General features: G+C 43.8%; 1 protein-coding gene across 1 annotated transcript; it reads right to left on the bottom strand.

Annotated features, from left to right (window-relative positions):
- Positions 1–9,511: 9,511 nt before the first annotated feature.
- Positions 9,512–23,147, bottom strand: LOC139155683 (vomeronasal type-2 receptor 26-like). The gene is made up of 5 exons (XM_070730927.1): positions 22,884–23,147; positions 21,690–22,508; positions 18,837–19,028; positions 14,734–14,863; positions 9,512–10,416 (listed from the first exon to the last, which is right to left on the bottom strand). Exons 1-5 carry the CDS (start codon positions 23,145–23,147, stop codon positions 9,512–9,514), a joined length of 2,310 nt encoding a protein of 769 aa, XP_070587028.1.
- Positions 23,148–25,049: the final 1,902 nt, after the last annotated feature.

Raw genomic sequence — 25,049 nt, 5'->3', positions numbered from 1 at the left:
ATGACGTTGACCCAATAGCCCAAAGACAGCTGGGTCCCAATGGTTGATCTTGCCGCGCTCCATCCAGCCCAGAACACCATGCTATGGCCGCACAGCAGCGCTGAGGGCTTTTCCCTGAGAGGTCTATCTAAGGGTAAAAAAGAAGGTTAAACATGTTCGGTGTCCAGGTCCCTGTGAGCTGGCATCCGTACATAAGTTCTAAAGGCTGCAGATCGCCAACAGCCTATAGCCTGGATCCTGGAATCCTGAAAACCTGATATGGCCGCTGTAGTGATGGCTCCAATCTGGAATGAATGAGTTCTGTATAAGGCAGGATTGAGCCCTATCTCCCTCAGCACCCGTGATGTAATGGCCCCAAAATTGATATCTAGTCGGGGGGAACCATCTCTATGGCTAAAAAGGTATCCCGGCTTGTTCCCCGTAACCTATAAAAAGAGGCAAGTGCTACCATAGGACAGACAGACTGATCCGAGTCGGCTGAAAGTAATACCTTAATTCCTTTGCCTAACTGTCTTGGACCTCCTAACTAACAGGGATACCCCAGCTCCTTCAAAAGTGACATCAGAAAACTGTAGGGCCCGAAGTGACCCATCTGCTCGGGAGGAGGTGAGGACCTCACTCACACGGAATGCCCCCCAAAACAACTGTGGCTGCTGCATGAAAAAGGTGGGCCTTGAAATCAGAGGCACATAAAGCTTGGGTTAGTCTTACTAAGGTCAACGAGCTGCTGCAGTGACAGCACTTGCCTGCCATCTACAGGGGGCTCCACTTGTTCTCTCACCCAACCCTCTAACATCTTTCTAATATGGAAATCCCCTGAAGAGTCAGGAAAATCCCTGAGACTTGGTGATAAATGCCAATCCTGCAAGCCTGCTCCTGATCGTTTTGACTGAAAGACCATGCTGCTTAAGCAGGATGCAAAATTCAAGTAGGTGGTCAATGTGGATGGGCCAGGTGTGGGTGTAGCCCTTTGCCTGACGAAAATCCTGAAACTCCTTACCTGAGTTTTGGTAGTACTAGGCGCTAAGGAGAGGGACAAAGCCCTACCTGCCTCGATCCTCCAGTATTCAGAAGCCCACCTAGGCTCCATACATGCTGTGGGAATGCATCTGGTGCCCCTCGAGCCCCCGCAGCCAGTGTCTGGAACCTGGACAACTGACCACGTGACAGGGCGTCAGCTTTTCCATACTCCAGCCCAGGGACGTGGTGGGCCAAGAACAGCATATTCAATATCAATGCTCCTTGCACAAATTGGCGAACCAGGTGCATGACCCTATCACTCTTGGAGGTCAATAAATTGACCGTGTGTACTACAGCAGGATTATCGCACCAAAAGTGCACGATTTTATCTTTATTTTTTTAAAAAAATATTTTTATTATTTTCAAAAATAAAGACAAAACAGTACAAACAAACAAACAAACATGAAAAGGAGCTACAATTGCTCTGCTCAGGATAGAAGTCTTCTTAATACAAAAAGGAAAAACTATTTTAGGTTAGATCAATTCAGAGCAATAAACTCATCTATTACAAAACTCTATCTAAGAACATTCCAGTATAATACATTTAACTATTATTTTAACATCATTAAAGAATGTGATATCATTAAGCATTTTTTTTGTTCCATGCCAAGCATGGGCAGCTGTGTGTGATGACTAGGTGTACTTAGCTCACCTGCAGTTGTAGATGCACTCCCAGGTGTTCTCAGGGGTGGTTCCCCTGATGAAGCCACTGCAGCTGGGGAAGACACCCCACTAAGACTCGGTTGAGACTCCAGTTCACTGGGAGGCCTGCCCAGGGAGCCCGAGGCCTGGGACGGTGTGCCCCCTTGCCTGTAGACTGACCTCCAATGGGCGCTCAATGATCCTAGACCAGGAGTGAGCGGGTAAAGTTGAGTCAAAACCGGGTTTCCTCCTGGGCCTACGGCCGGCCCTTTTGGCCCGATCTCAAGCCTCCTCATTTGCTGCCCAGGTCCTGGCCGAAGGCCTCACAGCCCATCTAGGCCTAGGCACCAGCTCAAAGGGGTAGATTAGATTAGATTTATTGGATTATATGCCGCCCCTCTCCGCCGACTCGGGGCAGCTCACAACAATGGTGAAGAACAGTACATAGTAACAAATCTAATATTTAAAAATCTAGATTACAGTTTTAGATTAAAAAGTCCAAAAAAGAAACCCCAATATATAAAAAAACAACACACAATCGAATCATACACAAAAACTACATGGGCAAGGGGGAGATGTTTCAATTCCCCCATGCCTGATGGCAGAGGTGGGTTTTAAGAAGTTTGCGAAAGGCAAGGAGGGTGGGGGCAATCCTGATCTCTGGGCGGAGCTGGTTCCAGAGTGTCGGAGCCACCAAAAAGAAGGCTCTTTCCCTGAGTCCTGCCAGACGACATTGTTTAGTCGACGGGACCCAGAGAAGGGGGAGATGTTTCAGTTCCCCCATGCCTGACGGCAAAGGTGGGTTTTAAGGAGTTTATGGAAGGCAGGAAGAGTAGGGGCAGTTCTAATCTCCGGGGGGAGTTGGTTCCAGAGGGTCGGTGGGTCCCGCCAACCGACATTGTTTAGTTGACGGGACCCAGAGAAGGCCCACTCTGTGGGACCTAACCAGTCGCTGGGATTCATGCGGCAGAAGGCGGTCTCGCAGATATCCTGGTCCAATGCCATGAAGGGCTTTATAGGTCATAACCAAAACTTTGAATTGTGACCGGAAACTGATTGGCAGCCAATGCAGACTGCAGAGTGTTGGAGTAACATGGGCATACTTAGGAAAGCCCATGATTGCTCTCGCAGCTGCATTCTGCATGATCTGAAGTTTCCGAACACTCTTCAAAGGTAGCCCCATGTAGAGAGCATTACAGTAGTTGAGCTTCAAGGTGATGAGGGCATGAGTGACTGTGAGCAGTGACTCCTGGTCAAAATAGGGCCGCAACTGATTCACAAGGCGAACCTGGGCAAACGCCCCCTTCGCCACAGCTGAAAGATGTTTCTCTAATGTGAGCTGTGGATCGAGGAGGACGCCCAAGTTGCGGACCCTCTCTGAGGGGGTCAGTACTTCCCCCCTCAGGGTAATGGACGGACATATGGAGTTGTCCTTGGGAGGCAAAACCCACAGCCACTCCATCTTATCAGGGTTGAATTTGAGTCTGTTGACACCCATCCAGGTCCCAACAGCCTCCAGGCACCGGCACATCACTTCCACTGCTTCATTGACTGGACATGGGGTGGAGATGTACAGCTGAGTATCATCAGTGTACTGATGATACCTCACCCCATGCCCTTGCATGATCTCCCCCAGTGGTTTCTTGTAGATATTAAATAGCAGGGGGGAGAGGACCAAACCCTGAGGCACCCCGTAATGGAGAGACCTCGAGGTCAACCTCTGACCCCCCACTAACACCGACTGCGACTGACCGGAGAGGTAGGAGGAAAACCACTGAAGAACAGTGCCCCCCACTCCCAACCCCTCCAGCCGGCGCAGAAGGATACCATGGTCAATGGTATCGAAAGCCGCTGAGAGGTCAAAAAGCACCAGGACAGAGGATAAACCCCTGTCCCGGGCACGCCAGAGATCCTCCATCAAAGCGACCAAAGCAGTAACCCTCTGCTTCTTAGGAGCCATCCCAAAGGAAACATGGCTAAATGTAAGATAAATTAAAAACCACCCTCACCCTATGACTTGAAGGGCCAGAAATGGGCCCAGTAAAACCCCTAGGGAAGTAGGCCTCAATAAGCCTCGAGGAAAAAATCCCTTTCCTAAGACGTTAAAGAAGCGAGGGGGGGGGGGCGTGGGCCTAAAGGCCAAAGAAAAAGGCCGAAGGCCTAAGAAATAGCCAGGGCCTACAAAGGCTGGTCCTAGCCTAATCAGGCTTTGAATAGGGGGAAGCCCGAAGCAGGCCCAAAACAGGCCTAGGCCAAACCGATCATTGGGCCTGATAGGCCGCGCCATGTGGCTCCCACTTCAGCAGCTGGGGTGAAAAGGAGGCCCAAAAACTGTGCAGCAGGTGGGCCCACCCCCGACTGCATCATTGGCATGCACCAGTCACACGAGGCCTGGGGCCGGGATCTTGTGAAATCTCATGAGATCCGGGCCAACAAGATACAGCTATGCCAAAAGCTGTGTTCCCTGGCTCCAGCGCAAATCCCAGCCAGCCAGTATGTCGGCCAGCAGGTAATTCTACTCAGCAATAGATTTTATTTACACATCTGAATGAGAAAAACATGAGACTTGAGATTCAAGATGAAATTGGGTATTTGACCTACATGAAAGTTTGTCCCTGGATGCAAGATGGAGTTTGGTCTGAGCCATAGGTTTATTTGGATAGTATTGAGACCTAATGGAGTGTACTGGCACAGGACAATCAGTTCTAATAGGTTTGAACTATCATTCCAAAATTTATACCAAATATCTGGTTTAGTTTTACTTGGCAGGGGGTGAAATTAGAAACTAACTTCTTCCATTGAACTTAAGAGAATTATTTATTGGCCAAGTGTGATTGGACACACAAGGAATTTTTCTTTGGTGAATAAAATAAGTAGGTGGTGCATGAAAATAGGTAGAAAGATCTCTCAAAATGCAACAGTAATTTAAACTTGTTTGACCCAGATAATGTGTTCTGCTATATTTTGCTGAAATGAATCACAATTCTACAAAGCCTGGGAAAAACGGGTCACCTGGCTAGACCAGAAAAAGGATCTCAAAACCTGACTGAATGACAAAAGAACTTAGAAACGTTCGCATATGATTTCGAAACCATACAGAAATGATTTTCTAGACAACTCTAGGGGGATAAAGCTTTAATCTTAGAAATTGAATTTTCTTTTATACAAACCTATGACCCCAAAAACTTCAATGATCAACCGAAACACAACAAGACTATAATGGCTGTGAGAAACAGAAGTCACCAAAGATGTTGACTTGTCTCTCTTGTATATATGTACAGTTGCTTTTCATTTTTTTCCTCTTCTTTTCCTTTTTCTTCTCTTCTTCCTTTTTACTTTCCCCCTTTTTATTATACCAAGTTCTAATGCAAAAACTATATATCCGTATGTTTGCTTGTCTTTATATATTCTCCATGTTTAAATTTTTCCTTTATGATTTCTACTTGTAGATACATTTGTACTGTGGTGTTGTTCTTTCTTTAATTAAAAAATATTTATTAAAAAAAGAAAAAAAAGGAAAAGGGGATTAAACAGAATCTTGCGGTTACTTTCTGATTGATACCAAAGAGTGACACTAACTTCTACAATAGAGCAATGGACAATTATGAAATCATAGTTACAATTTCTGCAAAGGAATTTGGATTCCTTTGCTATTCATTTTTATTTTTGTCTTCTGCACTTTGCCCCCCCTTGCTTTGATTCTTTTACTTTTTTATATCTGGTGTTTGCTTTTATATATGCATAAGTTTTAATGAAAATATTTTTAAAGGTAGAGGTCAAACGATCAAGGAAACTAGGGGAAGAGGGAAAAAATACAAGAGGTGGGGCTAATGGTTTCTGATTGGCAGGGATCCCTCCACCAATCAGGATGTCCAGCCCAATCAGGGGAAGAGAAACATGTTGGAGGGGAAGATAAGCATGAGAACAGGGAGCCACTGGCCCCCCTCCCCCCCACACAAAGGGATTTCCAATTAACATATCTAAAGTGTCCATTTGATGTAGTGGTGAAAGTACCAGACTAGAAACAGGAAGATCATTAATTTGTAGTTTGGCTCAGGCATGATTGGTTGACTTTGGGCCTGTCCCTCTCAGGCAAGGCAAGGAGAAATAATTTCTGAAAAACTTGCCTAGGAGGACTACAGGGACCAGCAGTTGCCAGACTCAGGACTGTCTCCTGGCAACAGACAAGAGTCATAATAATATATGCATGCTAAGACTAGCCTGAATGTGCCATAATTCTATGGAGCTAGGAGACTCTTCATCTGGGCCTGTTTGGTTGCAAAAGAACAGAGACTTACAACCACCTGATGCTTTTGCAATTAATAAATCATAAATTTTGTTTCTCTCTGCTTATTGTCTCTATTAAGTGAGCTTTCACATCAGGATGGAAACTTGGAGTTCATTTTGCATTGAGGTCCTCAGATCCCCACAGGTATCAGGTCAACATCTGACAGCTGTGGCTAAAAATTCCCCTGGCTGCCCTGGTTAGGTGAAACAGTTTGGATCTGTGCCAAAGAAGGAATAAACATGGTTAGCTCAGTCCATAAGCAAGAGTCTGCTGCAGGTGCACAAATAACTTTTTCTCCTGTAACATGTCCAAGGAGCTTGGAACTGTGCCAGAATTTCTCACCTCTATAATTAAAACAACACTTGGGTGTTTTTTGCTGCTGTAAACTTGGCCAGCTGGCACCGTAGGGATTAAAGTAGAGAACTAAACTCTCCTTACTCTCTTCCAGGCTGTCAACAACTGATTTCTCTGCATCCTCTTAATTAATACTCAAAATAATACTTACTTACTTACTTACTTACTTACTTACTTTATTATTTATTTATTTATTTATTTATTTATTTATTCATTCATTCATTCATTCATTCATTCATTCATTCATTCATTCATTCATTCATTCATTTATTTATTTATTTATTTGCATGCCACCCCTCTCCGTGGACTCGGGGCAGCTAACAACAGTGATAAAAACAATATGTAGCAATCCAATAATAAACAACTAAAAACCCTTATTATAAAAACCAGACATACATACTGACATACCATGCATAAACTGTAGAGGCCCAGGGGGAAAGAACATCTCAGTTCCCCCATGCCTGACGGCAGAGGTGGGTTTTAAGGAGTTTACAAAAGGCGAGGAGGGTGGGGGCAATTCTGATCTCTGGAGGGAGTTGGTTCCAGAGGGACTGGGCCGCCACAGAGAAGGCTCTTCCCCTGGGTCCCGCCAAACAACATTGTTTAGTTGACGGGACCCGGAGAAGGCCCACTCTGTGGGACCTAATCGGTCGCTGGGATTCGTGCGGCAGAAGGCGGTCCCGGAGATAATCTGGTCCGGTGCCATGAAGGGCACAGTATAATTCTGCCAGGGTGGTGCAGCAGGTAGAGTACTGTACTGCAGGCCACTGAAGCTGACTGTAGATCTGTAGGTCAGCAGTTCAAATCTCATCGCCGGCTCAAGTTTGACTCAGCCTTCCATCCTTCCGAGGTGGGTAAAATGAGGATCCAGATTGTGGGGGCAATATGCTGGCTCTGTTAACATATACTTTGTGATTAATCATATCATGTTATTTCCAATTAATCAACAACAAGCACAACAACCACAACAACAACAGAGTTGGAAGGGATCTTGGATTTCTTCTAGTCTTCTAGTCCAATCCCCTGCTTGGGCAGGAGACCGTACACTACTTCAGACAAATGGTTATCTAACATCGTCTTAACTTCTTAATCATTCACAACTTCTGGAGACAAGCCATTCTACTGATCAATTGTTCTGCATAAATTTTCTCCTTAGTTCTAAGTTTCTTCTCTCCTTGATTAATTTCCACCCATTGCTTTCTGAATTTTGAGCCTGTCCTCTAGGGTGTTCACTACCCCCACCAGTTTGGTGTCACCTGCAAATTTGATTAGTTCCCCTTCTATTCCCTCATCTAGGTCATTGATGAAAATGTTGAAGAGCACAGGGCCCAGGACAGAACCCTGTGGTACCCCACTGCCATGTGGATTTGGAGTCATTGAGGACAACTCGCTGGGTGCAGTTGGTCAGCCAACTGTTTATCCATCTGCATGTGTTGAAATCTACCCCGCTTTTCCTAATTTGTGGATTAGGAGATTGTGGTCAACTTTATCGAAGGCTCTGCTGAAGTCCAAGTATATGAGGTCTACTACGTTGCGTTGGTCTACTGATTTGGTTATGATATGAGATTGGTTTGGCATGATTTGTTTCTGACAAACTCATGTTGACTGTTGGATATTATCTTGTTGATTTCTAGATAGTGGCAAAGTTTTTTTTATTATTTTCTCCAGTATTTTTCCAGGTATAGACTGATAGGTCTGGAGTGGCCTGGATCAGTCTTTTTACCTTTTTTGTGGATAGGAACTACGTCAGCTCGTTCCCAGTCTTCCGGTAGGTCTCCTTTGGTCCAGGATTTTTGGTAGAAGAGGAGAAGTGGTTCTGCTAAGGTGTCTGCCAGTTCTTTTAGGACTCTGGGGTGAAGTCCGTCTGGTCCTGGTGATTTGTACTCGTTGAGCTCCCACAATTAGTCCCTTGTTGTGTTTTTGTCTATGTTGAGTTCGGTTCCGGGCCTGTTTGTTGCAGTTAAGTTGCAGGTTGGTTGGTTGATGGTTCCTTTTTGTGTGAAGACTGATGCAAAGTAGGTATTGAGCAGCTCTTCATATGCTTTAGCCTTCAGTTCCTTAATCATATTTGTGCTCTTCTGTGCACTCCTTCCAGAGTCTCAGCATCGTTTTTGCATTGTGGTGACCAAAACTGAATGCACTATTCCAAGTGTGGCCTTACCAAGTCTTTATAAAGTGGTATTAACACTTCATGTGATCTTGATTCTATCCCTCTCTTAATGTAGTCTAGAACTGTGTTGGCTTTTTAGGCAGCTGCTGGGCACTGCTGGCTCATATTTAAATTGTTGTCCACTAGGACTCCAAAATCCCTTTCACAGTTACTAAAGTTGAGCAAGGTACCACATATACTGTACCTGTGCATTTTGTTTCTCTTCCCTAAATGTAGAACCTTACTTTTTTCACCACTGAATTTCATTTGGCTTGATAGCACCCAATATTCAAGTATGTCAAGATCCTTCTGAATCTTGAGCCCATATTCTGGAGAATTGGCTATTCTTGTCTGTTAGATTGCAAATAAGCACAGACACCATTCTAACACGATTCGTTTTATTAGGAATCGGTAACAAAATAATGAAGAATAAACAGTAACAAAGTAGTAGATAAGAATAACTTGCTCACGGCTATGCTGCACTTTTTAACTTTTTTTCAGCTAGAGGCGTGGCTTAACAGCCTCTTGAATTTCCAGGCTGTGGTATAACCAATCTGGGGCCAGTATGCATATTAACTCATTTCCATAACTATTTAAATATTCTATTTACATACACAACAGTTTGGTGTCATCTGCAAATTTGATGAGTTCCCCATCTATCCCTTCATTGATGATGAAGATATTGAAGAGTGCTGGGCGTAAAATACAGCCTTGGGGGATTCCACTGCATACTTCCCTCCCTCCAACAGAATCAGTTCTGTTGAGCACTACGTGCTGAGTGCAGTTGGTTAGCCAGTTTTCAGCCCATCTAGCGTTGTTGCTATCTAACCCACATTTTTCAACTTTATCTAATAGTAGGTTATGGTCTACTTTATCAAATGCCTTGCTGAAGTCTAAAGAAATTAAAACAACAGCATTTCTCTAGTCCACTAATTTAGTCACTTTGTCAAATAAATACAATTTAATGGACAATATTCTTTTTGTCATGATGTACTTTGGATATTAGGTTGACTTCAAAAATACCCCAGAATGACAGTGCCCAATTTTAAATTGCCCAATCAGCAATTCTTCTGCCTCATTATATTCTCTTTGCAATTCAGATTAGGCCTGAAGAGGATAATATAGCATTTGGGGAAAAATATGCAAACCAGGAGACCAGCACCAGAGGCCAAGATGGAGAAAATTTCCACAGCCACCATAGACTTCCCTTTGGTGCTCAGATAGGTGGGTAGAAAGGTGATCCAAACACTGCAAAAGACCAGCATGCTAAATGTAATGAACTTGGCTTCGTTAAAGCTGTCAGGCAATTTCCTAGCCAGAAAGGCTACCATAAAACTGATGAGGGCCAGGAAACCCAGGTAGCCAAGGACAGCATAAAACATTGAAATTGAACCTTCCTTACATTCTATGATAGTCTCTCCTACCAAGGAGTAAAAATCCATGTTGGGAAATGGGGGAGAGGTTACAAGCCAGGTGAGACAAAGGAATGATTGGACCAGGGGGCAGCCTAAAACAATGGAGATGGTCACTGGTTTTCCTAAGAGTTTCCTTGTCCTGTTCCCTGGCTTGGTAGCCATGAAGGCCAGAACCACCATGACAGTTTTTGCCAAGACAGAGGAAACTGCAAGGGAAAACATGATGGCAAAGGCAGTTTGTTGGAAGAGACAGGAGAGCTTCCCAGGTCGATCAATGAAGAGGAAGGAGAGGAGGAAGCAGAGCAGGAGGGAAACCAGGAGGATGTAGCTGAGATCTCGGTTGTTGGCCTTGACAATCGGTGTGTTATGATGTTTACAGAGAATCAGCAGGACAGTAATTGTGAGAAAAGAAAAGAAAAGAGCTAAAGAGGATAAAGCATATCCCAGGGGGTCTTCATAGGCAAGGTAGTGGAACTTCTTGGCAATGCAGTGGACCTTATCCTTGTTGGGGTATTGGTCTTGTGGGCAAGGATCACATTTAGCTGCATCTGAAATCAAGAGTCTTTATGTAAGCATTTAAGAGTCTTCTGCCAGGAGTACTATCTCATGCTTAAGGATAATTAGATAGACAACAATATAAAAAAATATAGTTAACAATAAAAAGAAGTTAGGGATGACATGAATATCCCCTTAATCCTATGGCCAGCCACCTATGGAAGTATTGGAATGAACCTCTGTGCATTTCAAGCCTCGGTGGTGCAGTGATTAGAGTGCAGTACAGCAAGCGACTTCTGCTGATCACCAGCTGATCATTGAGTGGAGTCATATGTGAGTGAATATGGCCATTTGTTCCCAAGAGATTGAATTTTGGAAGGGATAAATGAAGGGGAAGCGGCAGAATGGATTGCTGAACTACACAATGAGGTGGGTCCTGAGCTTGATGATGTGGCTGATTTCTTTGAACTGATGAGGATGAGATTCCTTGATGTTGCAAGCCAGCAGGGAAGAGGGGTTTAAAAGTATTTTATTCTATTGTTTCTGGAGTTGCTTCTTTGTTGCGAAGGGGGGCAGCCTGTCAGGCCGAAGCCATCATTTGGAGTTAGAGACTTTGGCCTGCCACAGTAGAATAGTATTATGGGAACTGGGAGGGGTATTAGCATGAGAGAGAAAGTTACTAGCCACAACAAATCCCTTTCTTAGAGTCCAAGGTCAACCTTTGCTCTGCACCAGCGGATGTAAGAAGGAGGTTGTGAAATCCCTGCACTCAGACTAGTCCTCATGATGAAGTTGTGGGTATGGGGATGGGGGATGAACCTTAACCTGGATGTGGTACTGGAAGAAAATTAGTATCGGGATGGCAACGGTGTGACCAACATGGCTCTGATAATAAATCAAACTTTGGATAAGAGAATTGGAGTGGAATCTGATTTATTTCTCAGATGCTATTTGGGGAGCTGGCAAACTGGGCCTGAAAGTAGACTGATAAGGGTCTAGATAATCAGTTTCATCCAAGGACTGCAGGAACTGGAGCACCACCAACTTCTGAACAACTTTCTCTAAAAAGAGAAGGTTGGAGACAAGATGATACCTATTCAAAATAGCCGGATCCAGGGAAGGCTTCTTGAGGAGGGGGCACACCACAATCTCCTTTAATGGGGATGGAAAGAACCCCTCTCTCAATGAAGTGTTGATCACCATCTGGATCCAGTCTCGATTCACCTCCCTACTGGCCGAAACCAGCCAGGAGGGACACAGGGCCAATAAACAGGTGGAGGAATTAACATCTCCCATGACCTTGTCCACTTCATCAGGCATCACCAGATCAAATTCATCCCACATAACCAGACTAAGACTTGCTCCAGTCATCTCTGTCAATACTGCCCAGTCAGAGTCCAGGCCTTTCTGAATCTGAGCGACTTTATCTTTGAGAAACTGGCTAAATTCCTCAGCTTTACCCTGCAGGGGCTTGTCCACACCTCCTGTATCCAAGAGGGTTGAGTCACCATAAACAGGGCAGCTGGATGAGATTCTGCAGATGCAATCAAGGCGGTAAGATGCAAACATCTTGCCGCCTTGATTGCCAATAGATAAGTCCTAATAAAGATCTTAATAGTGTCTGGACAGATCCAGATTTACTGGCTCTCCAATGCTGCTCTAGACATCTCTTTTGGGGTTTTATCTCCCACAGCTCCTTGAACCAAGGAGACTTCCTGGGTCAACTGCCACAGAGAGGTTTGCAAAGGCACAATCCAGTCCAGAGCCCCTGCTGAGACCTTATTCCAGGCCATTACCAGGGACTGTGTATAAGCGAGTCCAGTATTTCCTCAAGTGCTCTCTGAAACCCTTCTGGGTCCATTAGGTGTCTGGGGCAGAACCACCTAATCAGTTCTCTCCCCCTGCGGTGGAGGTTTGGCACCTGGAAGTCAAGCTGTAACCGAAAATGATTTGACCATGACAAGAGCAAGATGTCTAAGCCCCTTAAATTCAGATCATCACTCCACTGTCCTGAGAGAAATACCAAGTTGAGTGTGTGCCCCCCTTATGAATAGTACCCCATATTACCTGGGTTAGGTCCATGGTTGCCATGGAAGCCATGAACTCCTGTGCCAACGCCAAGGATTCACCAAGCATTGGTACTGAAGGAGTCTCCCAAGACCATGAGTCTGGGGAAGTCGACCACCAGCCTGGCTACCTCCTTGAGTAGCACATGCAGGGCTGTGGCAATGCACATGGGAGGCAGGTACATAAGTAACAAGCCCACCTGAATCCCTAGGTTCAACTTCAAAAGGAGAGACTGACAATCGACTATCTCAGGAGGAGGGTCCCTGGGTGGGCTGAGAGTCATCTGGGCTATAACTGCTACCCCTCCACCACCGTTCCCTGTAAGCTGCGCGCATGGGCACGCATGCACCCCAAAATACCCCCGTGCACCCTTTTTGAAGGGCGTGCAAGGAGCGGGGCATTGGAGTTGGGGGCGGGGAGCAACGAAAGTGTGGAGGCGCCGCGCTCACTCACCATCCCCCTGCCAGCCCAAAGGGACTGCCGCTCAGACACTATGCTTTTCCACCCACACCGAAAAAAAATTAGAGGGAACACTGCCCTCCACCCCTTCCCTGGGATTGTGGCTGGTGCAGAAACTGAAACCTGTCTGGGCACATATCTGAGAGGGGAACACACACACACCTTTGGGACCCAGCCTGGTCTCAGTCACACATGCCAGGTCGGTCTCCTCATCCAAAGGTGAATCTTGGATAAGGCAGGCTTTATTCATAACCAACCAGGCATGAGGCAGGAGCAGCCTAAGCCCAGGGTCCATACTTTGCCTATCACCAGTTATACGGGTTGAGCTAGGTGACTCTGAGGAGCCAGAACAAGGAATCACTTTTACCCCCTGGCTCCCATGTATCTGCCTTTCCCAGTCAGAACCAGTATGCTCTGGTCCTCTCCCATGCCAGAGATAGTATCCCCCACCCACCTCCCAGGTTTCACTCATACTTGGCAGATCAGTACCATTCATACCAAGCCAGCGGTTATAACTGGATCCTCACTGCCTCCGCATGCATATTTTTCAACTCACTCTTCCATATAATCACTCCCTAACTCACAGTAACATAGTAATAAAAATGATTTAAAAATATCCATCAATATATACAATACAGTTAATCTAAACAGCTGCAACCACCCTTGGAATGGTGTAAGCATACATAGGAAGATCCATAGTCATTAAAAAGCTGTTGATACTTGATACTGTTGATGTGCTGAGATGGATGAAATGACTAGAGATATTAAGGGCATAAAAGTCAATTAAACAGATCAACCATGGGAAAAATGGTACAAATGGATCCAAAATAGAACAATTCAAAGAAATATCAAGAGAAATATTCAAACTTAGTGTACATACAAATATATACAAGACTCTCTCATTAAGATCTGCACAAGTAAACATATAATAATATAAAGTAATATACCCTTTTAAAGTCTTTTATCAATTTCATAATGATGTGTTTGTAATCAATAGAGATGTAAGAAATATACAAAACGAATCTGAAATGGGCAATGATCTGCATATTATTATTGAGATTTTTTTAATAGAATTGAAAATTTTAAAAAGGTGGGGTTTTTTTAAAAAAAAGCTGTTGATCCTTATTTCCCCGCTTTAGGACTTTAAAGTCCTCTCCAGGACTTTAAAGTATCATAAGTTGTTCTTATCCTCCTAATGAGAATAATCAGCAGAGGGATATTCTTAAAATGGTCCTCTGCAGGGATCCTTTATAGTTCAAGATAAGACCAGTAATCCAAGCATAAAATATTGCCCAGTCTAAAGAAAAAGGCTGTCTCCTGCTGTTGCTTCCCTTACTAGTGTCTGCAGTCACCAATGGAGATTAGAAGTCTGAGTCCCAACAGTCTCAAAAATCCCAAGAGAAAGGAGGCCCCTGGCATACTGAGAGTCTTCCAATTGTCCCCAGCATCCCAAGATCCTAGGTTGTTTCCTTCCAAACAACCTGAGCTCAGTTTGCTGTGGAAAAAAGGCACTTTCCATTTACTGGGAACTTCCATGATTACTGTGACTTTCAATGTCAGAGTGATGGTTTTTCCCCACATCATACTGGAACTCTCAAAAAGACTGACATATCTTTCAGCCAGAAATTAGTTACAAGGAAAAGGATATAGAATTATGCTCCTAGTATTTTGAAAAGTGAAAGAAGGGATTTACAGAGAAAATCCATAAATTGTGCTCTGAAATGCAGAACAATTATTCTATGTAGAATTATTATTCTATGAATATTTATTTTTAAAAAATCAATATTTTCATTTACGGAATGGTTCGCTGATCCTGGAAGATCTACATTTGACGTCTGCTCTACCTGTCTGATCAGAAATAGTTCCTTCTGGACAAGGGGCACATTGGTAGCAGCAAACCTGCTTGCCTTCTGGGACTCTTCTCCTCTCTCCTGCTTGGCATCTCTTCAAGCTACACCTGGCAAAGGGCATTTTCTAAAAGACAAAAGAAAAATGTTTCAGATGACTAAATTAAGCAACAAATCCATTTCTTCGTTTCCATATTTTGTTTCCATTTTCAAATACTATTATTATTATTATTATTATTATTATTATTATTATTATTATTATTATTATTATTATTTATTCTTTGTCCAATATACAATACATATGAAAGGGAATAGACATTAAGTGATATATAAAAGATAGGAAGTGAAGAGGAAGAGAAGTAGGTGGGAAGGAAAGAATATATATGATAAAATGGAAATAAAGACAATTGGACAGGGGACGAAAGGCACATCAGTGCACTTATGTACGCCCCTTACTGGCCTCTTAGGAACCTGGAGAGGTCAATCGAGGAGAGTCTGAGGGAGAAATGTTGGGGGTTGGGGGTTGACACTATTGAGTCAGGTAATGAGTTCCACGCTTCGACGACTCGATTGTTAAAGTCATATTTTTTACAGTCAAGTTTGGAGTGATTAACATTGAGTTTGAAGCTGTTGCATGCTCTTGTTTTGTTGCGGTTGAAGCTGAAGTAGTCGTTGACCGGAAGGACATTACAGCGAATGATTTTGTGGGCAATACTTAAATCTTGTTTTAGGCGCCGCAGTTCTAAGCTTTCAAGATCCAGGATAGTTAGTCTGTTTTCGTAGGGTATTCTGTTTCGGGTAGAGGAGTGGAGGGCTCTTCTGGTGAAATATCTTTGGACGTTTTCGAGAGTGTTGATGTCTGAGATGTGGTGAGGGTTCCAGACAGATGAGCTATATTCCAGGATGGGCCTGGCATAGGTTTTGTAGGCTCTGGTCAGTAGTGTGAGATTGCCAGAGCAGAAGCTACGTAGAATCAGGTTTACAACTCTGGAAGCCTTTTTGGCAATATTGTTGCAGTGGGCTTTAGCACTTAGGTCATTTGAAATTAGTATTCCGAGGTCTTTTACTCAGTGTGGGTTTGCTGTGAGAATTTGTTTGTTCAGTTCATATATGAGGTTTGGGTTCTTTTTGCCGATGTGCAGGGTTCGCCACGGTCTACAATGATCCCTCACCATTTCGTGGTCCACCACTCACGGCTTCAGTGCATTGCGGGTCAGGGGCTCGTGGTGTCTGCCAGGATTCTAGGGCTGTCCGGAGGTCGAGAGGATGTGGTGGAGCTGAGAGGGAGGTGGAAGGCTCATGGTCCTCTGCCTCGGTGCGTAAGAATGAAATAGGGGGTCGGTGGCAGGGGTGGGCTACTGCCCGGATGGGGGAGAATGGGGTAGTGAAAATGGAGTTCCACACCAGAGCATCCAATTTGCACTTAAAGATTTTGAAAGAAAATGCAGGGTGTCTTGCATAAGCCACGCCCACAGTGTGGTAGTAAAATTTTGGTATCCCTTCACTGGGTGGCGGGGAGGTCTTGGCGGCTGGGATTCTAGGGCTTCCTGGGGGTCAGGAGGCTTTGGCGGAGCCAAGGGGGAAGAGGAAGGCTCACCGTCCTCTGTCTTGGTGGCTTTACTACTCTGGACGGGATGAAGGGAAGCAAGTTTGCGGAGAGAGGCAACATATAAATCCAATAAATCTTTCCCTCGGGATCCCTGTGTGCTTTCAAGGAGGCGGTTGCAGCGGCCAGGGGCATTGATACAACAAGATTTCTCATTTCTCATCTCATCTCTGCCTTCAGAAGACCCTTTAATATTTCAAAAAAGTCTCATCCCTACTTTGTGGTTTTTCATTTATCGTGGGTGGTCCTGGAACACCCATGCTAAATGAGGGATCACTGTACCAGAAACCAAGTTCCTATGATCTTCAGTTCAGTGGTATTCTTGGCCCAACAGTTTGTTTGTTTGTTTGTTTACTTACTTACTTACTTACTTACTTACTTACTTACTTACTTACTGTTGTGGTTCAGCCTGAGGCTGCTCAGAGACCAGCTGTGTCTCTGCTGGCTCCATGCCCGGAGGAGGAGGACAGCGAAGAGGAGGGGGCTGAGCAGTCGGACGGGGGAGGGGAAAGTCAGGAATGGGATGAAGGAGAACAGCATGAGAGCCCTGAGGGGAGGCTCTCCCCAGCCAGTAGCTTGGAGTCATTAGGGGATGAAGCAAAAGCCGTCATTGACTTGCCACAGAGACATTCAGATCAAAGAAAGGAGCAATTAAAGAAGTATTATCAGCACTGAATTAGGAACAGCTGGGCTTGGGTGTGGTCCTCCTTAGCAGGGTTTAAAAGGCAGGCAAGCCCTTGACGCCATGTGGAGTGTTATCAGTTGGAGTTACGGTGACCTGCTTTGTTCTCAACGTCTCTGTTCCTGGCTTGTGGCCCAGCAGTTTGGAAGACCCGTGGGAGGTGTAGGTCTGCTATCTACAGCCTCGTCTTCGCAGCAAGAATCCTGTATTGCTGCATGGACTTTTGCCTTGGTGGATATATTTGAAGATACAGCGTTTTCCTGTTTGTAAGGACATTTTCTGTTACCTGTGTTTTTCTTGAATTTTATAAACTGCCTTTGCCTTTTACCGGTGTGTCTGGCTTCTCTTTTTGGGTTGGTCTTGGCTTCCGGAGTGACCCAGACAGAACACTTACTTAATTACTTACTTACTTACTTACTTACTTACTTACTTACTTACTTACTTACTTACTTATTTATTTGATTTTTATGCCGCCCTTTTCCTTAGACTCAGGGCAGCTTACAACATGTTAGCAATAGCATTTTTAAACAGAGTCAGCCTATTGCCCGCACAATCTGGGTCCTCATTTGACTCACCTCGGAAGGATGGAAGGCTAAGTCAGCCTTGAGCCGATGATGAGATTTGAACCACTGACCTACATATCTACAGTCAGCTTCAATGGCCTGCAGTATAGCACGGTACCTGCTGCACCACCTCAGCTCTTGGATACAGGAGATTGGAGCACAGACTTTGGCATGCAAAGAAAGACTCATGACATTGAGCTACAGCTATTATTAAAAAAATAAAACATATCAATCCAACTGAACAGTGTGAAGAAAACAAGTTATTGGAAGAATTAGTGTATGTTAACAAAGAAGAAATTTGAGGGAGTTGAAGCAACCATGAAGAAATTGGTTCACAGTACGATTTAACAATGTTTCTGTGGCATATAATTTTTTTAAATTAATACAATACAATAATATAGTTTTTATTGAGGATAGTAACAGAAGGTTGGCTGGTAATAAACTAGAGTTTACCATTTATGAATATCTATGCTTACATTTTCCCTCATCTGTTCATAGGTATGATTGCATCATCTGTCTTGAAATGTTTAACGAGTGCACCATATGGCTTCCTGGAGGAAATGCCTCAGGTGCAAACAACTTATTTTAAAGTCCTGTCTTTTGAATTGGTAAATTTACTGTTAATAAAATAAATTATTGCAGTGAGCCCTGAGAATAGAATAGAATAGAATTGAATACACTGCTCAAAAAAAATAAAAGGAACACTCAAAGAACACATCCTAGATCTGAATGAATGAAATATTCTCATTGAATACTTTGTTCTGTACAAAGTTGAATGTGCTGACAACATGTGAAATTGATTGTCAATTAGTGTTGCTTCCTACGTGGACAGTTTGATTTCACATAAGTTTGATTTACTTGGAGTTATATTGTGTTGTTTAAGTGTTCCCTTTATTTTTTTTTTTGAGCAGAATAGAATAGAATAGAATTCTTTATTGGCCTAGTATGATTGGACACACAAGGAATTTGTCTTTATTGTATATGCTCTCAGTGTACATAAAAGAAAAGATACATTTGTCAAGAATCATGAGGTACGACACTGAATTATTGGGATTTGGGTACTTAGAAATCACTGTTGTCTGCTCTAATGGCCAATTGGATTACAAGACGTTCTTCTCCATTGTGAAGACCTCAAGTGTGTTCCATGCAAAGCACAATTTTCACCCAATGTCATGTTTCCTTGTTCAATAGTTCTATTTAAAGTGAGGATGTTCTGCATCCCCAGGAAAGAGTGAATCTTCCAGCTCACCTTTGTAGGCCAGACAATTGCATTGGAATGAATGGTGACATCCTGGCCTGGGGGAGCCCCGGGATTTATTTGCCCAACTTTCTGAAGGACGGTTGATCGATTGCGGAAGCGAACCCAATTGAGAAGATCATAATGTGCAGATCCCAGACTTTTTTCTGAGAAGGAGACTTCTTCTCCAACACTGTTGTTGAACTGGACATTCATCAAATAAGGAAGAAGCTGAAACAAAAATGACCTCTGCAAATTGGAGTAGTTGGTTGAAAATCAGATATAAGGCATTCTAGCTTCTACTATAAGGCCTTTACAGGAGCAGCTCTGGCACAGCTGGTTAAGACACGGACTAGAGGGGAGAATATTCTAGATTTAGTTTTTCCGAATGGGAATTGGGTTTCAGAGGTTAAGGTGGGAGAACATTTAGGTTGCAGTGACCATCTATGTTTGTATTTTGATGTAAAAACTGATTGTGAGCAATTCCATACTGCAACCAAAGTATTGGATTTCAGAAAAACAAATTTTAATGCAATGGGGGAATATTTAAATAATGAATTAAAGGGGAGGGATAAAATGGCAGGAGTGAGCACCCAGTGGACTGTATTAAAAAGGCCATTTTAAAAGCTACTGGACTGTAGGTAAGGCAAATGACTAAAGGTAAAAGGAAGAAGAAACTGCTATGGTTTAGCAATGATGTAAGGGCTATAGTCAATGAAACAAATTACGGTACATAAAAAACAAACACAGGGTCAGTCAAAAAGTTTCAAATGCCATTACACCAATGCCCAAAATATGAGGGATAAACAGGATGAATGAGAAATCCGACAACATGAGGCAGATACGATACTTTTGCCATCACAGAAATTTGACGGATGAACAACTGAGGGGATTTAAGAAGCAGAGTTAATAAATGAGAAAGTGAAGTTGTTCTACATAACTATATCTCTACAGACATACAAAAATATATTGATGAAATCTGTCTTGAATGCACTTGGATCGGGGTAAAGGTACAACGTGGCTTAGAAACAGAGAGGAGCACTGCTGCCTAGATTCGAGAATGACTAGCATGTATGTTTGAGGGGAACTTTTACCTAAAAGTAAAAAAAAAGAATGACATTGAAAAGGTGTGTACTTCAGGCCAGCCAACTAAACAGAATAACTTTTTGTCAGAAATTAAATAAGGTATGTTGGAAGTACATCACCATAATCATGGGGGTACATCACAATTTCTGCACCTACTGGAAGATCAAACACATTCTTAGCAGACAAACTTTGTCTACCCTAAGGTAAAGAACTAGAGGGTCAGACATACAGGACTCACACTAAGACATGATATGATAGAAGGCATTGAATTTGCAGGAACCTGGAGTGGAGTGACCATAAAATATTGGAATTCTACATTATGAAAGCTCAAAAAATAGAACAAAATAAAAACAGAAGGTTGTTGAAATTAATTAATTCCATACTCTTAGAGAGAGTTTGAGAAGGATTCCATAGATGAGAATCTTCAAAGGGAAAACAGAACTTGGGAAATTTTTCAAAAATGAGATAATAAAAACTGAATTAGAAAAATCCCAATGAAGAACTAAAATAAAGAGGTCACAAAAGAAACCAGCATGACTACACAATGGATTCTGGTAAACTGAAAGACCAAAAGGACTTGTATAAAAAGTCAAAAGAGGGGCACATATCTAAGGGAGAATAGTAGTAAATAGCCCAAAGTCTGTAATGTTTAACTTGACAAGCTAAGGTTCAAAATGGAGAAATGCATGGCCGACACTTTAATATGCCGGCCGAAATTGACCCGGAGCTGGGCGATGCTGCCTGGAGCTCTGCGGAGGTCCGAACTTCCAGTTTCTGGTGAAACCGGAAGTTCAGCTTCTGACAGCGTGCCAAGGTGGCACACTGCCTCCTGGGCCTTGGGGGAGGTCCTAGACCACCCTATTTAAGGGCGGTCCAAAGCGGACCTCCTCCTTTCCCTCGGGCATCCTGAAGAAGCGAACACCCGCCTGCCCTCCTCTATCATGCAGTGTGCCTGAAGGGGTCACTTTGGGGCCAAATAGGAATTTTTTGCAGCCTCTCCTACGGGGGCGGCCATTTTTTCACCTATTCCACACTGATGGTAAGCATGGACTGGTTAGGGGGTGCGGCGCTATGTAGATATACATTCAATCAATTTGGCTTCCCTCTGATCACTGGAGTTGGCAGGTTAAGCGTGGAAATGGGCAGTAGGAGCAACTGTGCATTGTCCTTTTGGGCATCTTTTCAAAAGATGATGGACCGCCTCTCTCCATGAACTATAGGTTGGTGCAACTTCGGGGATTGGAGAGAGGATGCCCATGGGACTCACCGGATCCAATTTCCCTCGGGGATTGGAGGGTGAGCTCCTCCCACATGCTTATTGGCGTGGCTCGGATCCAGGTGAAGGTGGCTACCTTCACTTGGTTCAGCAAGGAGTTATGCCCAATAGTTGCCTAGGAAGGTTTTGATAGGAATTTCCGCCCCATTAGTTTTTGGCCTCTGTAGGTCCTTTGTTTACAGTTGATTGACGTTATTTAAATTGATGTTATTTAAATTGATGTTATTTAAATTTATGCTAATTTAATAAAGTGACCCTATATTAAAATCCATATACTGTCTCAGCGTCTTTACTCCGCTTCCAGGGCAAAGACCTGACACAAAAGTTTTGTAAAACTGCTTTTCTCAACATGTAAAAAACAAGAAAATGGTCAAGGCAACAATTGGTTCATTAATTGGAGAAAATTGTAAGAAAGGAGACTGTCACAAAGCTGTTTAACTTATTTTCTGCATCAAAAGGAAAAACAGTGCAAACTATCAAAAATAAAGAGTGATAGAAATTACCTGCCATGACTGAATGTTTGAGATGCTTTTTCCAAGCCTCATCATGGCTGGTCTCACCCTGGAGCCATACATTACATGTAGTATGTGTGCCACAGCATAAACGGCATTGTAGATGTTGTAACTTTCACCTGTCATGCTTGTTTCAAACACGTAAGGTGGTAGATTACGTAAATCCTCTTTTCCTGTACAGTATTTTCGAAAAGAGTGGCCCGGTTTGCGGAACTTACAACCAAAGACCCTTTCCCACCACAATGGTAGAATCCTATCCCCTTGTGGTTTCAAAGGATCTAAGGACAGGAGGAAATGGCTGAATAGTGAGATATCACCAGTGTGATCCCTAAGATGCAGAGATCCACGTAAGTGCCTTAAGGCTTTCCTTGTATTTAGAAGATGGGTTGTATGTGGTTTCCAATATGAAGTTAAGATCCAAACTTTTCGGCATGGACTTTTACCAAATGTCTTAAAGTTCAGAGCCAAGAGAAATGTTTGAACAATGTCAGGTTCTGCAAAGGAAAGAATAACTTCAACATTAGCCCATGTTTCCGAATGTGAAGTGAATTTGAACACGTCCGCATCAGAAAAATCATGTTTCACCATTTGAGTGAAGGCCAGGCAGATCTCCTTCTCCATCAGCATTGGCCTCAGGGTTGAGATGAATTCTTCTCCCCTCTCAGAGGCAATAAACCCAACCCAGTTCCATTGGAAATAAAGGAGCAACCGGACTAAACCCACAAATTGAGGAAAATCCTTGGGATTAATCCGGAAGGAGGAAGGATAAACTCTTCGGTCTCCCTGGATGTATTCAAAGCCAATACTGAGCTGGGGGGATAAATGAAAATCTTCTTTAAAAGACAAATGTAAAGATTGATGGTGACTTTAAGGATTCCCATTCTGCAGTTTATGGACTCCATCAGTCAAGCTGAGTCATTTTGAGAAAATGCAAAAAGCACCAACACTTCTGTCAATAATACATTAAGAAGGAATTCCTCTTGGCAAATACAGAAACATGACATTATGTACCTCCTAGAAGTTATATAAAATATATCTTGACCCATAAAATATAAAAATAAATCCAACTGTAGTATCAATTCACTATGTCATATGCTATTGATGTCCCCACTCCCTTTTGGTGTCATCTTGGACTGCTTCTGTAGTTTGTCTATTCCATAAGTGAACCTAAAGGAGCCTTCTTACCTGTGGGACCTTGAAGATGCTGAAGATGGAGGCCATCAGCATTGAGAATTGGGACTGGTCACCTCCAATAGCAGAGAAGAGAGTGTCCTGCTGGTCGCATTTATAACCTGGAACCATTCGGTCACGGGTGGAGAGCAGAATGAGACTGATGAAAGAAACCCTTCTCTTCCAATTGGCATTGTCGTACATGTTGAAGCCAAGTGTGATGTTGGGGAGAAGAACCAGATCCTTGTTGATCTCTGTCACTGCAAACACCAGGGCCATAAACTGCTGGTAGTTTTTGGGTGTGGGTCTACAGAGGGAAACATTGTGAAATATTGCCACAAAACGTGCGAGGGCTGGTGTAGTTTGGCTTGTCTTATTTATTTGTGGCATTTTCTTTGGAGCAGGAAGTCTCTAAGTTTAATGGTTTTTTTTTTTTAGAAGATGCTTATTGTTTTGATGGATTTTTGCCTGTCTGTCCATATCATGGACTATTTTATATCCCTCCATTATCCCTCCCTTCTTCTCTTTGCTTCAGTACCTGTAATCCTACCCATGTCAGGACGAAGCCAGAATGCTTGGAGGTTTTACCTTGCCGCATCATGCTATGTTCTTTTGGAATATTTCTTGCTGTGGGAACTTAGGGGAACTTAGGGGACGGCTAAATATCAAAGAAAAATATAGGAACCCCCCCGTTGAGTCAGCAACTGCTTTGAAGTTCTGGGGAGGCGAAGTGTCCCCGTTTCCAGAAATCCTAGATTCGGCGGTGTTCGTGGCGGTGGCGAGCTGTTTGGCCACGAACACGCCTGGAGTCGGGTTGGCGGAGACACGGAGGAATGGCGGCTGCTATTTACAACTGAGCCGCGCTGCCGAGAGTGAGTCGGGTGAGTCGGAGAAGGGAAGAGTGGAGGACCGTGACGGCCAGGGAGAGGGAGAGGGAGCAAACCAAGAAACAACTGGCTTGGATGACCCAGACTCCGGGGGAAGCCTTTTTTGGAGGAGGTCTCCTGAAGCTGATGGTCCCCTGGAGGGGTCTCGAGTGTGCAAGGAAGGACAGCTGACGGGAGGAGAGAACGTGCACCGAGAGGAAAGGAGAGAGGGGAGAAAGAGGGGCGACGTCTGAAATTGCCCTCCCCCCACTGCATAGACCCGAGACGCCAAGGAGCTGTATGGTGGGAGCACCCGGCGCCGGAGGGACTATGGAGGAATGAACTAGTGGGAGGAAAGAGAGGAAAGAAAGAGGAAAGAAAGAGGAAGGAGGAAAGAGGAACTGAGACTGAGGCAGTGCCTGAAGCTCGCCCCATTGAGCCCACATGGAGTTTCTATTAAGACCTCATAAGACTGCAGAGGGTCTGGAGACCTGGAAGCATTGTAAGAGCAGAGGAGACGAAGTGACTGAGAACCCAGAGAAAGACCTGAGAGTGCCAGCCAGTGGCAGTGGCTGGCACCAAAAACTTAACAACAATATGCCAAGATTTCTCCCTCAACAACATTTTTCCCCTGATCAATTCTTTTTCCCCCCAGAACTCACCTTTAAGAACTGGTGTCAGTATTGCTGGCTTGATGGATAGTTGATTTTTAATTATTTCCTATATTTTTAGCACTTTAGAACTTTGCACTTTACCAACTTTAATTAATAGCTAAGCTCTGATTTTATATTATTAACTATTAATCTATGAAATTTTTATTCCTATTTTATATTGTGATATATATTATTAGTATTTTAATTATTATTAATTTAATTCATTTTAATATCACTAGGGGGTTTTGTAATTAATGGATGATTGGGGTAAATATAGGACGAATGATTGGTATGAATGCAATGGTTGGGGCGGGTGGGATTATGGTATGAATGTGATAAATGGAAGCAGTATGAGTGATAGACTTGGCCCACCTGACGCCGGAGAGGCGGGAGGGGAGGGGGCACTAATCTCTGGGGTGACAGAGGGTCAGAATATTCCTGTGTTGCTGGGGAGAGGCAGATATGGCGGGGGCCGCGGAGTTAGCCATTCCAGGGGAACGAGGGACCGTTGCTTAATAACGATCCCTTGTTCTGGCTCCGTGAGCCCAATCTTGGGTACTGGTGATGAGTGTAACTCTGGCCCTGGGCTCAGGTTGCTGCTGTTTAATGCCAGGTCGGTGGTAAATAAAGCTCTCCTCATCCGGGATCTGATCCTGGATGAG

The sequence above is a fragment of the Erythrolamprus reginae genome, unplaced genomic scaffold (assembly GCF_031021105.1).
Source record: "Erythrolamprus reginae isolate rEryReg1 unplaced genomic scaffold, rEryReg1.hap1 H_45, whole genome shotgun sequence".
In the NCBI taxonomy this organism is placed as follows: domain Eukaryota; kingdom Metazoa; phylum Chordata; class Lepidosauria; order Squamata; family Dipsadidae; genus Erythrolamprus; species Erythrolamprus reginae.
The sequence above is the reverse complement of the archived record's forward strand: the minus strand, read 5'-3'. Positions and strand labels throughout refer to the sequence as shown.